General features: G+C 37.4%; 1 protein-coding gene across 1 annotated transcript in view; it reads right to left on the bottom strand.

Annotated features, from left to right (window-relative positions):
* PDE4DIP (phosphodiesterase 4D interacting protein) overlaps window positions 1–16,062 on the bottom strand; it is a 233,670-nt gene that overhangs the window by 191,244 nt on the left and 26,364 nt on the right. Inside the window, exons 2-3 of the mRNA XM_074263257.1 lie at window positions 10,966–11,021; window positions 5,486–5,631 (exon numbers count right to left, since the gene is read on the bottom strand). Of these exons, the coding sequence (XP_074119358.1) occupies window positions 5,486–5,631; window positions 10,966–11,021 (202 nt within the window). The remainder of the gene's footprint in view (window positions 1–5,485; window positions 5,632–10,965; window positions 11,022–16,062) is intronic.

Raw genomic sequence — 16,062 nt, 5'->3', positions numbered from 1 at the left:
GTGATTGCTTCTCTGCTGATTGATTAAATCAGAGTCCTGGCCTTCTAAAGGTTCTTTGGGTGTAACATCAGCTGCCATCATGCCCCAAGTCTTTTTTGCCTGGGGCCCTGGACCTGGGCCCCTCATCCCATTTCCCTGAATTATTCTACACTCTGATGCCCAATGGAGTCCTCTGTTGCATTTTGGACATAGGGTTTTAGGTCTTCTTTCACCCTGTCTTCTCACTGTATCTCCATACCTACACTGAGCTCTTAGATGTCCAATTTTTCCACATTGAAAACATCGCCGAGTTTCTCTAGAAGTCCCTTGCCAGGAGGGACCCTGTCTTTCCACATTCATCATTGTCCGGGTGTAAAAAGCATTTGTTCCCACTGTAGCACAGCGTCTTATGATCTCCTCTAAAGGAGCATCTTTGTCTAATCCCCATATAATTCTTTTGCAAATCTCGTTGGCATTTTCCTTAGCCAGATGTCTGGTCATTATTTCTGTAGCTGAATTTTCTCCAATAGTTCTTTTGACAGCAGTTTGCAAACGTCCCACAAAATCTGCAAAAGGTTCATTGGGACCTTGCTGTATTTTAGTGAAAGCCTCTCCACGATCTTTCTGTCCAGGAAGGACACCCCAAGCTTTTATTGCAGCCTTAGCAATTTGCTCATATATTGTCATGGTATAATTAATCTGTTCCGAATTCTCTCCATACTGACCTTCACCAGCTAAGTGCTCAAAAGTGAATTGTGTGTTAACTCCTATTTCCAAATTGCATCTGACTTGAATTTTACATAATTCATGAAATTCCGAAAGCCATAATAAATTTTCTCCAGGTTCCAGGCATATCCTTGCTATGGATTTCCAATCATTCGGGGTTAAGACTTCATAAGACAAACCATCTAGTAACATTTTAACATAAGCTGATGTAGCCCCATAAAGGGTACAACCTTTTTTCAAATCCTTAATTTTATTCAAATCTAAAGGTGCATATCTTCTCATTTTATGACCTACAGAATCAATATTTTCAATCACAGGATATGCATGTATAAAATCACTTATATCCTGTCCTTCTCTCTTAGCTTTAACCAATGCTTTTTCTAATCTTGTCATAGGCTTAGGCTGCTTCACAGGCAATTCTGTTTGTGTTTCTGCCTCTTCCTCTCCTCCTTCTTGCTCCACCCATGAAGGGTTAATTGAGGGAGGAGATGGGAGGTGCTCCTGTTGCTCAGAATTGTACTTAACTTCATTGTTATCTGATTCATCCTTTTCACCTAGTTTAGTTGACACTTCCCCATTTTGCTCCTTCATCTCTTCCTTTAGAATAACATTTTTTAAAGCCATTTGGATTAAATTGTAGGTATGAATTGTATCTTTGGAAACTGAGTTTGGTCTGGAACCAAAGGGTAAAATGTCACAAAGGTAATTGTACTGTTCACCTAATTGCTCTCCTACTAATTTCCACTCATCTGGATCCAATTCTTTTTCCAGAGAAAAAGAAGGACATATAACCTTCACAGTTCTTAAAAGTTCACTAATCTCCTCTAAAATTATAATCAATCCTTGGCTTTTCATAACCTTGATGATGCTCTCTAAACATTTTCCTTGAACAGAAGGTGTTTGCCCCATTTCACTATAAGAGATTCCTGGTTTAGCCCTTAACAAGTTAAGTTCCTTATTTATCTATTAGCACACTCACTTAATCTTTAACAAAGTTTCCTCTTTACTCACGGTTCTGGGTCAGAGAGACTGAGATCTAGATCGGAAGCTTTTCCACTGGAATCAGGACCGTGTCTGTCCCTGTTCAGGCGCCAAATTGCAAAGGTCTGGTCTAGCTCTTCTTGTCAGGATAAGCAAATGTCCTTGCCCCACGTGTGGACGCCAATTGTAGTGAGCTGTCGTCTCTAGAAGCTGCTGGATCGCTCTCTGGGAAGAGATCTGCTGTGTCTACTCAAATCTCTCAGACAGATTCTTCTTCCTGTAGTGAACCGTTGTCTCCAGGCAGTTGCTGTTAACTCTTGTCCAAAGAAGTGACTTCCCTTCCTGCAGAGAGCCCCGTCAAGCCTGATGCAATTCAGAGAGTCTTTCTCTTGAATCCTGGCTCTGAATCTCCTCCAACTCTTATCCTTCTTCAGGCCGATCTGCCCTCTGCGCCCAGTGCTCTCTCTTTTATTCTCCCAGAGAATGGGCGTGGGATAATGCAAGGGCTTCTGGGAAGAACCACCCCAGCCAATGAGCTTGCCCCCTCTATCAAGTCAACCTGAGTTCTCACCTTGTAACCGTCCAGAAAACCTGAGTTCTCACCCAGTAATCCTAACAACAGTCTTGAAATCTCATCCATCTTTTTAGGCTTTCTCAATCTCCATGGCCAATCAGGAACCAAGTATTGTTGATTCTGCCTTCATAATGTCTCTCACACCCACCCCCATCTTTCCATTCATATCTCAATTACCCTAACTGTGCCCATCTTCATCTCTCACTTGAACTACTACAAGAGACAACTAATTGGTCTTCTTCCCTCTAGTCTCTCGCCTCTCCAAGCCATCTTCCACTAGCTGACAAATTATTTCTAAAGCACAGATCTGATTGCTTTTGTCCCTCCTCTGTTCAAAAAGTTGCTCTCAGTCCTCCTAGAATAAAATTCAAACAATGATAGGCATGTAACACCCTTCACAGTATGATTCCCATGTGTCTTCCAAACCCGATTTCACATTGCTTCTTTAAGACTATTCAGTTATTTTGTGTCCAGCTCTCCATGGGGTTTTCGTGGCAAAGATACTGGAGTGGTTTGTCATTTTCTCCTCCAGATTATTTGACAGATAAGGAAACTGAGGCCAAATGGAATTAAGTGAAATCACTTAAGTGACTTTAAGGCAATTTAATGAAGTTAAGTACTCAGGGTCAGATCAGGTCTGATTATTTAGGCCAATTCTTTGCTTTTCGATCTTGGCTCCCTGGCATCAGTTTCCCAGACCAAGGGGACAATGAGCATCAATGAGCACAAACCTGGCCCTGTGCTCCAGAAGGACAGGAGTTGACAATTGGGCAGCCCACTTCTAAAGGGTAGCTGATTCCTGATCTAAACTCTACAAGATAAAATATTAGAGTATTGCTTGCACAGAAAAGACAAGGACCTCCCCTAAAAGGATGATGCTTTTACTTCTCTCTTCTCATTTTATCTTTTCATTAGTCAGAATGAGTTTCAAACTTCTTATTCTATGATGTTCCTGTGCTTTAGTAGGAAAATGGAAATGTTTTTTCACCAGACAAAATACAGCATCAAAGCTCTAAGACTTTGCTGCTGAAAGATAGGTATAGTAAAAGGGCTAAAAAGAACGATGACTTTAACATCTTAACTTTTATTTTGACTTGTATTCATTTGCATGTTAAACCAGAGAAGATTGGGGAATATCTACCTCTAAAATGGAGAGTTATTTGTAACATGACTTTGTTCTCTGCTCAACAGAAACTAAATATCCGGCAGTCACCAGAACAGCCTCCAGCTGAGACCACAGGGCCAGCAGTCACCAGAAGAGCAAAGGAACACACCCAGGAGACACGGAGATACCACCTTCAATGGGGAGTGTGTTTGATGATAGTAAAATGATGATTTCACCAGAATATATCAATGGTTTATTGCACACACACACAGATTATCAAAGAGGTGAAAAGTCTTTCTGCATATGTACCCTCACCACTTGTGTTCTTACGCATGTTCTCCCTCATGTGTGATCCCAATATATGCTTACTCTCCACATAGATGGCATGTGTATTTGGAAAAAAAAAGTGCATTAGCTTTATCAAGGAGGTGAGTGTCTTATTGTAAGCTTTCTTATTATTCTACGTCATTAAATACCTTTGTTTTGTGCTGATTTGCTTTCTTATTTATTAGTGAAAAAGTAAACATGCTGATGGGGGCTTGTGAACTCTGGTTTTGAGTGAATATGAACCTACAGCGTCACTTGAGCCTTTTCTGGGTAGCTCTCCTGTGCGCTTCATGTGTAAGGGGTATCCTCAGTGCTATACTTCTAGACACCTTTTTACCAAAAGAGAAAAAAAAAAGCTAGCTGTGTGTGTTTCTGACATACTGCTATGAAACAACTCTATGCAGCCTTAGTTTCTCTCTCTCTCGATACCATATCAGATCTCAAAGGCTGGGAGAGAGAGAAAGGAAGAACAAGGAAAGGGTCCACCATATTGGCAAAGTTCCTAGTTTGCCACCCACCATCACCACCCAGCTGTTCAGGACTTTAAGCTCTAGCAGTTCAAACCTACAGTTTACCCTCTCTACCTCCAAAACACAAAGCTCATGACTCACCACCACACCGAACAGATTTACAGAACCCTATATTTCTAGTCTTTCAAACCCACTCAAAACTCCCAGGGGGCTCTTGTAGTAACCATAGCAACCCTGAGCAAAAAAGGGCAGAAAAAGGTGCACGTTTATTATAGAGAAGAATCGTGGCCCCCAAAGAATGTCAGGAAGGGAGGGTGTGAATTAAATCCTACTGAGAAGCAAATGTAATTCACAAGACTTTGGGGGTCTGCCAGAACTCATGCCATCCTTGTTCAATTGAGAATCACTTTTAAATGGAAGCTCTTTAAAAAGGAGGTGGGGAGGAGAGGTTGCCTACATAGGAGTGAGGGGTTCCTAACCCTCTTAGGCTATTTGTACCCTCATGGAATGAAATTTGGGGAATCCCCCAGGAGGTAAAGAGGATATTAACCTCAACTATAAAATAAAGTTATTAATAGAATCTATGTCCTAGAGTTGTTGTGAACATCAATTGAGATTTGCAAAGCATTTTGAAAACCATAAAGCACCATATAAATGATAGCTATTATTATTATATTAATCCTAGGGCTATAGAGATAGAATCTCTATAGTGGGACTAGAACATCTGCTCGTGGCTCAGCATGGCTTCAAATCCAGGAGGCAGTGTAATATCAGGACTCATAGGAGTTTTAGGCTACACTTGGACAGTCCTTGGGGGAAACTTAGGGGGTTAAGGCATGAAATAACTTTACTCCTCTGGGATAAACCCAAACTTGAACCAAGCATAAACCAGGAATATAACTCAATTTCATTCTGCTTTTAGGCTACATTTGGAGAGTCCTGGGGGAAAACTTAAAGGTTTGAGGCATGAAATAAATTCACTTCTCTGGGATGAACCCAAACTAGAACTAAGTATGAACCAGAAATATGACTTTCAATCTCATTCTGTACTAGGTTTAGTTACCTTCAATAGCCTGATGCCTTATGAATCTCCCTGGGAATGAACTCAGGAGCCAATTTGAGCTAAGCAGAAGAAACTTTTTGCTATAGGGAGCCCACAGAATAGCCCTTGAACCATTTGGCAGAAGATTGGGATTGGATCTCTAAATTGTGACATTATTCATCTTCATGTGATTTTACTCTGGGAATTATTCTATAGATAATACTCTCCCATCATACCATCTCTTTCTCTAGGAATAGCAGTAGCTACCCCAGACCACTTACCTTTTCAAAGTCTCTGAGGGCTTGTGTTTGTCCCAAGGAGGCCTTCTCAAATGCACTCAAGGAGTGCCCAAAGGGACTCTTCTCAAAACTTCTCCAGGGATGTGATTGCATAGGGGGACCCCGTTCTTTAGTTTCACTGAGAAAAGCTGCCAAGAAAATAAGGCAAAAGACTGGTGGTTAAGAAAAACCCATGAAATTAAAAAAAGACTCATGGTTAATGGCATTTTTTGGTAGGTGCTCCTGTTCATTTTTTTTTGCACCCTTTTTTCCATCTTTGGTATCTGGAGAACTCGAATTCATTGAAGCATCTCAATATTTGGAATAAAACACATGGATTGCTTAAGACATCATGCTTATAGTTCTTTTTTCAGCCTACAGAGGCTTTCCATTACTTCTATTTGAAAACAACATCATCATGATCCTCCAGAAGACCATAAACCTAGACCAGGCATCAAGTTCAACCCCCTCTGATAAACTGGGGTCAAATCAGATCTTACTGACTTACTTAAGGTCCAAGTTGAACATCAGAGAGAAAATTTAACTATGACCCTCTGATTCCAAAGCTAGATTTCTGTGTTTTTTTTAATTAAGTTTTGTTATTTAATCATTTACATTGCAATGAATGAGCATTTATTTTCTCTCCCTGCCTCCCTCAGGGAAAAAAAAGAAAAGAAGTCAAGCACAATGAATTCCCATATGGTCATGTTTAAGAATGTGTGACTCATTCTGCACACTTAGTCTGTCAATACGTGGGTAGCATTCTTTATTATCAGTGCTGTGGAATCATGGTTAATTAAAATTGATCAGAGTTCTTAAGAATATTCAAAATAATTTATTTTTACAATGTCATTGTTTATATACCAAAACTTGTTCAGTCCTTCCCCATTTGATGGACACCCTCTTAGTAGTCCTTCTTTCTTTGCCACCACAAAAAAAGACAAGTTGTAAATATTTTCCTAAATATAGGACCTTTTCCCTCTTTCTTTGATCTCCTTGAAATATAAGCCTCTTTTTTCAACTAGTATCCTTGGATCATTTTGTCTTAGTCAAAGACACACAGACTAAGTGGTGGCTAATTTGGGGTCAGGTTCCCCAGGAAACTTGTATATAGTTATATACAAGAAACTTGTATATACTAACAATAGGGCTCAATTAAATCAAATTTAAAGAATGAATTAACAAAATCAGTTAAAAGGAGACTTACTAAGCACCTACAGTACTTCACAAAAAAAATAGAGCAAAGTGCTATGCTAAATGCTGGGGATATGCAATTAGCAAGGGAGGAGACAAACCTGCTCTCATAGCAGCTTACACGGAAAAAGCTTGCAAGGAAAAGATGTGTATCCCAAAGGACTCAATGAGCAACAATGGATAAAAATGGCAGAAAGGGAAGTTTAGGTTTGAGGCAAGGAAAAACTTTTTAACGATCAGAGTTGTTCCCAATGAGAATGGCTGTGAGATCTCCTTCCCGGGAAGTCTTCAAAGAAAGCCTGAATTTGTCAGATACATAATAAAGGAAATTCAATGTTTGTAGGAATTGGGCCAGAGGTTCTAATTCTTGACATTCTGGGGTTCCATAATTCCATGGAAAACCATGATACAGGGAACAGGAGGATACATAGAAAAGGCTTAGATACAAGTGCTAGGATTATATAACAATAACAATGACATTTAGCAATTATGTAGCATGTTAAGGTCTACAAAGCATCTTATATATGTTAACTGATTGAATCTTCACATTGGCTCTATGAGGTAGACACTATTAATATTCTCATTTTACAGATGAAGAAACTGAGGTTGAGAGCTTAGTTAAGGAATTTTCCCTGTCAGGGTCATACACAGTTAGTAAGTGTCAAAGGCACGTTTGAACACAGTTTCAGTGTTCTAGCCATTGTACCACCTAGCTGAATTTGAGAAGAGAAAGATCACTTTTCTATGAAAGAGAGAGAGAGGAAGGGATAGAGGATTTGTGCAACCTAAGGTGGGACATGAAGGGATAAGACTTCATTAAATAACAATGAGAGGTGGCAGTGATAAAGAGTCTCTTCCAGGAATGGGGGACAACATGAGCAAGTCTTGAAGATGGGAGATAATAGCACAAGAACTGAATAGAAAATAATTCAGTTTGGTTTGTCCACAAAATATGCCAATAAAAGCAGTGTGGCATAAGGCTATGGATATAGGTTGGAGCCAGATTGTGGAGAAAAGTGAATGTTAGGATCTGGAATTCCTATTTTATTCAGAAAGCACAGGATAAAGAGGTGTATACACATAGCAAAGAATTGGAAAAGGAGTGTTTGCCCATCATCTGGGGAATGGCTGAACAAGCTGTGGTACATGAAGGTAATGGAATATTATTGTTCTATAAAAATGATGAACAAGTTGATTACAGAAAGGCCCGGAAAGATTTACATGAACTGATGTGAAACAAGCAGAATCAGGAATACATTGCACATAATAACAGCAAGAATATGAGATGATCAATTAGGAAAGACTTGGTTCTTCTTAGTGATTCAGTGATCTAAAGCAATCCCAAGAGACTTTGGACAGAAAATTCCATCTGCATCCAGAAAAAGTCTGAATGTAAATAAATGCATGCTATGTTCACTTCTTTTTTTCTGATTTTTAAAAAATCTCCTCATGATTTTTCTCTTTTGCTCTGATTTTTCTCTCCTAACATAATTCACAAAGCAATGTGTATTAAAAAATAAATAAACTGGGGCAGCTAGTTGGTGCAATAGATAGAGAACTAACCCTGAAGTCAGAATGACCTGAGTTCAAATCTGACCTCAGACACTTAACACTTCCTAGCTGTATAACCCTGGGCAAGTCACTTGACTCCAATTGCCTCAGCAAAAATAAATAAATAAACAAACATACTACAGTAAAAAAAAAAAAAACTACTGAAAAAAAGTATACACACAAATACATGTTTTTAAATTGCAGGCCATCAAACTTTTCTCATTTCATCTGAACTACAACATTTGAGATTTAGGAAGAAACTTTAAAGATAATTTTATTTTTACAAATGAGAAGAGGGACAAGGGGAAAGTGTGTGACTTATCTGAAGTTACTCAGCCAACATCATACCCATAAAGAACGTGCTTGGGCACAGAGTGCTTTTTTAAGAATTATCCAAAAGGGAGTACAGAAGTACCTGAAGTCTGTTCATCATCAATGTAACACCTATTGCAGGACTCACATTGGCAGGAGGGAACTAGGCAAGGAGGCTGGCCCAGATAAGGATAGAGAAACATGGTAGAACTGAGGAAGAGGGGAAAGGAAGTGGGGCAGATGGGCAGGATCCATTTTTAGAATTTGATTTAAGGATTTTAAAAATTCATTTATACAACAGTGATCTCTATAGAGAATAAGTGTATAGATTATTCACTGAGTCACCTCTCAGAACTAAAGTGCCATGGTCCTACTTTTTCGAATCACACTCTGGTATCTCTACTGATAGGGAGGCTCTATATTCATAGAACACCTCCTGAGACTGTACTGGTCAGAGCTGCATCGAAACTTAAGCTTAGAGAACCTGGAGCTCCAGAGGCATGCAGAAGGCCAGAAGCTAAAGACTTGTGGCCATGTCTATTCTCTGGGGTTCAACAGAAACAAAGCACTCACTGAGAGAAAAAGAGATAGGGTAAAAGGGTTAAGTATCTACCGTAACACCCTCTGGCTTTAAGAAAGGACAAAGATAAACCAAATTTTTAAAGCTGAATCAATAACTTTAAAAGTATTATGCCTTTACTTCTCTAGGACCCCCACAATTGTTGTTGTTCAGTCATGTCCAACTCTTTGTGACCCCAATTGGAGTTTTCTTGGCAAAGACACTGGGGGTAATTTGACATTTCTTTTTCCAGCTCATTTGACAGATGAGGAAACTGAGGTAAATACGGTGAAGCGGATTGCCCAGGGTCAGCTAGGAAGTGTTTGAGGCTGGATTTAAACTCTGGAAGATGAGTCTTCCTGACTCCAGTCAGGCATTCTATCTACTGCATCACCTGGTTGTCCCAGAAGTAGACCCTAAGACTCTAATTATTTTTTAAATTAAATGTCTCCCTCTCTTTTTCTCTTTCTCTCTCTCTGTCTCTTTTTGTCTCTGTCTCTCTGTCTCTCTCTCTGTCTGTCTCTGTCTCTGTCTCTCTGTCTCTCTGTCTCTCTCTCTGTCTGTCTCTGTCTCTGTCTCTGTCTCTCTGTCTCTGTCTCTGTCTCTCTCTCTCTCTCTCTCTCTCTCTCTCTCTCTCTCTCTCTCTCTCTCTCTCTCTCTCCCCCCCACCCCGAACAAAGCAAAAATTTCTATCATCAACACAATTGCTTAAAGAAGCAAATACAACACAAATATCAATTGCTAATAAAGTACACCTCATTCAGTCAAAATTAGATCAAATCTGAAGACACCAAGGAAAGGTTGATGGGACAAATAATATGTTGCATTCTCATCAACTTTCTATTCTTTCTCACAAATGAAGAAGAAGCATATATTCATTCAACAGATAGGAGAAAGCCCAAGTATAATGAAAAATACAAGTCAAATAATTTAGGTAGGAGGACCAGAGCTGACATTACAGCTTCAGGACTCTGAACAAGTCATTTAATGTCCTATTCCTCAGTTTATTTCATATTTAGAATGAGAAAAATATTTGTACTATTTACCTAACAAAACTGTTAGAAAGATTAAATGAGACAACTCAGGTAAGAACATTTTAAAACCATAAAGCATTTTAGAGTAGCCACCATGGTTTGATGGAGACAGAATACAGTCTATTAAGTGTCAGAAAGCCTAGATTTCTTCTTGACTTAACTACTTCCTTACTCTCTGACTCTGAATGAGTAACTTAACTTATTGAAATATGTTTCCTCTTTAAAAAAAAAGTAAGAATAATATTTATCCAATTTAATTCCCATTGAGAAAAGCACATTGTAAACTAAATTTAAAGCATTACAGAAATGAGATCTATTAATATTTAGCCAACCTTTCCTGAGTACCTAAGTAATATGTGTGAAACCTGGCTCCAGAAAAGATTATGAGTCAACTGTTTTAAGTAGATAAGATGCTAGAACTAGATGGAGTCAGAAAGACCTGAGTGCAGATCCAGTCTCAGATGCCATATGACCCTAGGCAGATTACTTAACTGCTCTTTGTCTACCTCAGTTTTCTCAACTGCAAAATGAGCAGGAAAAGGAAATGGCAAACTACTCTAGTATCTTTGCCAAGAAACCTCAAAAAGGGCCATAAAGAATTGCCATGATTCAACCACCACCAACAAAAAGCTAATAAGACTCCTATTTTATTGGAGTTGATTTATGGATAAGATAAGATATTTCTTATTTATGGATTAGATAAGATTTATAGACAAGGTAAGATATTTCTAAGTACTCCACAAATCTTAAAGTGCTAAAATAAAAGTGCTGCTATTGATGCCAAAAGTATGGAAAACAAGGAACTGAGATATAAGTGCTTATATCATTCTTACCTGCTACATGACTTGATTTGGGCACCATTTCTCCATCATCCTCCAAAAAATAATCCCTGTGGGGAGAAAAGAATGGTTAAGTATTTGTCTACATTCCACAAAGCACTATTTTTCTTTTATTAAATGTTTTATTGATGCTTTTAACAGTGTTGACACTAATATCCTCCCCATTAGAATCCTGCCTTATAATATAATCCTGTCTTATAGTTAAGCAAAATAAATAACATGTTTACTACATCTGAGAACATTTGTTTCATTCTCTATCTGTAATCTACCACCTCTCTTACCAAGAGGATGGAGGTATTCATCATTACTTTTTTGGAGTCAAATCATTATTATATTGATTCATTGGCATTGTTTTTTCCTGACTTTTTTTTTTTTTTTTGCTGAGACTAGTGGGGTTAAGTGACTTGCCCAGAGTCACACAGCTAGGAAGTGTTAAGTGTCTGAGACCAGATTTGAACTCAGCTCCTCCTGACTTCAAGGCTGGTCCTCTATCCACTGTGTCACCTAGCTGTTCTTCCCTGATATTTTTGAAGACATTGTGAATATTGTTCTCTTGGGTTTATATCACTTCATGCTAGTTTTCCAAGATTTCTCTAAACCTTTCTATTTTCTTTTTCTTATGCTGCTAAAATATTCCATCAGTTATTCAGCCACTCCTCAAACAGCGGGTATCTGCTTTGTCTCTGATTTTTCTTCTATCAAAATTGTTGCTAAAAACATATTGATCAGAAATTTATCATTTTATATTTTGAATCCTCTCATGTTTTGTTGTGCACATGTTAATATTTTTCTTTTTCTAGTTTCCATTCAATTTTTAAATAAATAAATAATATCAGTTTTTATGGTATCTTTCTCTCTCTGTGTAGCCTCTTTGAAGTTTATTTGTCCATAACTGGTGGAGATGGGTCACAGAGTCTATTCACTATTGTAGCATACTTCCAAAGCATTTTACAAAATAGCTGGACAGTTCTCACCTTGGGATATTGATGTGCCCAACTTTCCATATCCCCTCCAATATTATTCCTATCTATTATCTTTGCCAGTCTTCATAGAACCAATACTTCATAAAACTGTTACTTCTAGAGTTGACAAACTTTCCTGGTACACACACACACACACACACACACACACACACACACACACACACACACTTCAGAGACACATACATACTATTATCCAGTCATATTTATAATCAGCCTTGTTATTGAATTTGGGAAGCCAGATGAGAAACTTCAGTATAAAAACACTATTTCTCCCCAACAAAGATTACTAGTCCAGGGACTTAGTATGAACGACGGATCTGAAAGCATGTCACAACTTATCCAGCTTGGGGCACATCTAGACCTTCTGCTTCTCCTTCATCTCCCTTATTGACCAGCTAGTCATTTTCCTTAAAAAAATTCCTTTAAAAATTTTGTTGTTACTAATTGACTGGTTTGACAAATGGGATTAATGGAAGGGGAGATAATTTGGGTTCTAGTAAAAAAAAAAAACCACTGCCTCCCTCTCTCCCCCCCTCCAAATGAAAGGGAAAAAGAAGATTCAAGTATTTTTTAAATGTACACAACAGAAAAGCAGGAAGGGCAGACAAGGAAGGTAATTTTGAAGGTTGAATGTTAAATTTACAAAATACTTAAAAGGAAAAACAAGCTATACATAATAGAGAGTCATAGTTTCATGATCCACTCTATATATGTAAATGTTCATCTTATTTGGAATTTGTAAAAACATTTTAAAATTAAGACTAAATAAACTAATACAAATAAACTTGATGGCAGGGAAGCTACTGAATTGTTTTATATAAATTTTGGGTAACATCATCTTTTCCCCACTTTTGGGTTTTACCTCTTTCTCTTTCACCATCATCACTCCCCAACAATACTACTAAAAAGTCACTACAATCAGTTTTTAAGACACAGTTTCCCTATTTTAATGACCTAGAAAAAATAACAACAAAATTCATATGGAAGAATAAAAGGTCCAGAATTGAAAGGGAACTAATGAAAAAAAAAACTCAGAGGAAGGTGGTCTAAGTGTACCTGATCTAAAGCTATATTATATAGCAGCAGCCACCAAAACCATTTGGTACTGGCTAAGAAATAGACCGGTAGATCAGTGGAACAGATTAGATACAAAGGACAAAAAAGGGTACATCTATAGCAATCTAATCTTTGACAAACCCAAAGATACCAACATTAGGGATAAAAATTCATTATTTGGAAAAAACTGTTGGGAAAACTGGAAATTAGTATGGCAGAAATTAGATATGGATCCACACTTAACACTATATACCAAGATAAGATCAAAATGGGTCCATGATTTAGGCATAAAGAATGAAATAATAAATAGATTAGAGAAACAGAAAATAGTCTATCTCTCAGACCTGTAGAGGAGGAAGGAATTTATGACCAGAGGAGAACTAGAGATCATTATTGATCACAAAATAGAAGAGTTTGATTACATCAAACTAAAAAGTTTCTGTACAAACAATACTAATGCAAACAAGATTAGAAGGGAAGTAACAAATTGGGAAAATATTTTTTTTTTTTTTTTTTTTTTTGGGGAGACATTTAAGGTTCTTTTTTTTTTTTTTTTTAAATTTTTTTTATTATATATATATATATATATATTTTATAATATTATCCCTTGTATTCATTTTTCCAAATTACCCCCCCTCCCTTATTCCCTCCCCCCGACGACAGGCAATACCATACATTTTACATGTGTTACAATATAGTCTAAGTACAATACATGTGTGTGAATATCATTTTCTTGTTGCACAATAAACATTAGAATCCGAAGGTACATGCAACCTGGGCAGACAGATATTAGTGCTAACAATTTACATTCCCCTCCCAGTGTTTCTTCTCTGGGTGTATCTACCTCTGTCCATCATTGATCAACTGGAAGTGAGTTGGATCTTCTTTATGTTGAAGATTTCCACTTCCATCAGAATACATCCTCATACAGTATCGTTGTTGAAGTATACAGTGATCTTCTGGTTCTGCTCATTTCACTCAGCATCAGTTGATTTAAGTCTCTCCAACCCTCTCTGTATTCCTCCTGCTGGTCATTTCTTACTGAGCAATAATATTCCATAACTTTCATATACCACAATTTACCCAACCATTCTCCAACTGATGGACATCCATTCATCTTCCAGTTTCTAGCTACAACAAAAAGAGCTGCCACAAACATTTTGGCACATATATGTCTCTTTCCGCTCTTTAGTATTTCTTTGGGATATAATCCCAGTAGTAGCGCTGCTGGGTCAAAGGGTATGCACAGTTTGATAACTTTTGGGGCATAATTCCAGATTGCTCTCCAGAATGGCTGGATTCTTTCACAACTCCACCAGCAATGTATTAGTGTCCCAATTTCCCCACATCCCCTCCAACATTTGTCATTATTTGTTCCTGTCATCTTAGCCAATCTGACAGGTGTGTAGTGGTATCTCAGAGTGGTCTTAATTTGCATTTCTCTGATCAGTAGTGATTTGGAACACTCTTTCATGTGAGTGGATATAGTTTCAATTTCTTCCTCTGAGAATTGTCTGTTCATATCCTTTGACCATTTATCAATTGGAGAATGGTTTGGTTTCTTATAAATTATGGTCAGTTCTCTATATATTTTGGAAATGAGACCTTTGTCAGAACCTTTGTTTTTAAAAATATTTTCCCAATTTGTTACTTCCCTTCTAATCTTGTTTGCATTAGTATTATTTGTACAGAAACTTTTTAGTTTGATGTAATCAAAATCTTCTATTTTGTGATCAATAATGATCTCTAGTTCTCCTCTGGTCATAAATTCCTTCCTCCTCCACAAGTCTGAGAGGTAGATTATCCTCTGTTCCTCTAATCTATTTATTATCTCCCTCTTTATGCCTAAATCATGGACCCATTTTGATCTTATCTTGGTATATGGTGTTAAGTGTGGATCCATATCTAATTTCTGCCATACTAATTTCCAGTTTTCCCAACAGTTTTTTCCAAATAATGAATTTTTATCCCTAATGTTGGAATCTTTGGGTTTGTCAAAGATTAGATTGCTATAGATGTACCCTTTTTTGTCCTTTGTATCTAATCTGTTCCACTGATCTACCGGTCTATTTCTTAGCCAATACCAAATGGTTTTGGTGACTGCTGCTATATAATATAGCTTTAGATCAGGTACACTTAGACCACCTTCCTCTGAGTTTTTTTTCATTAGTTCCCTTGCAATTCTTGACCTTTTATTCTTCCATATGAATTTTGTTGTTATTTTTTCTAGGTCATTAAAATAGTTTCTTGGGAGTCTGATTGGTATAGCACTAAATAAATAGATTAGTTTGGGGAGTATTGTCATCTTTATTATATTCGCTCGGCCTATCCAAGAGCACTGAATGTCTTTCCAATTATTTAAATCTGATTTTATTTTTGTGGCAAGTGTTTTGTAATTTTTCTCATATAATTCCTGACTTTTCTTTGGTAGATGGATTCCCAAATATTTTATACTATCAACATTTGTTTGGAATGGAATTTCTCTTTGTATCTCTTGCTGTTGCATTTTGTTAGTGATATATAAAAATGCCGAGGATTTATGTGGATTTATTTTGTATCCTGCCACTTTGCTGAAATTTTGAATTATTTCTAGTAGCTTTTTAGCAGAGTCTTTGGGGTTCTCTAAGTATACCATCATGTCATCTGCAAAAAGTGATAGTTTAATTTCCTCATTTCCTACTCTAATTCCTTGAATCTCTTTCTCGGCTCTTATTGCCGAGGCTAGCGTTTCTAGTACTATATTGAATAGTAATGGTGATAGTGGGCAACCTTGTTTCACTCCTGATCTTACTGGGAAAGGTTGCAGTTTATTTCTATTGCATATTATGCTTACTGACGGTCTTAAATATATACTCCTGATTATTCTAAGGAATAATCCATTTATTCCTATACTCTCAAGAGTTTTTAGTAGGAATGGATGTTGGATTTAGTCAAATGCTTTTTCTGCATCTATTGAGATGATCATATGGTTCTTATTAATTTGATTATTAATATGGTCAATTATATTAATAGTTTTCCTAATATTAAACCAGCCCTGCATTCCTGGAATAAA

This window comes from Sminthopsis crassicaudata, chromosome 4, assembly GCF_048593235.1.
Source record: "Sminthopsis crassicaudata isolate SCR6 chromosome 4, ASM4859323v1, whole genome shotgun sequence".
NCBI lineage: Eukaryota > Metazoa > Chordata > Mammalia > Dasyuromorphia > Dasyuridae > Sminthopsis > Sminthopsis crassicaudata.
This window is presented reverse-complemented; position numbering and strand designations above follow the sequence as displayed.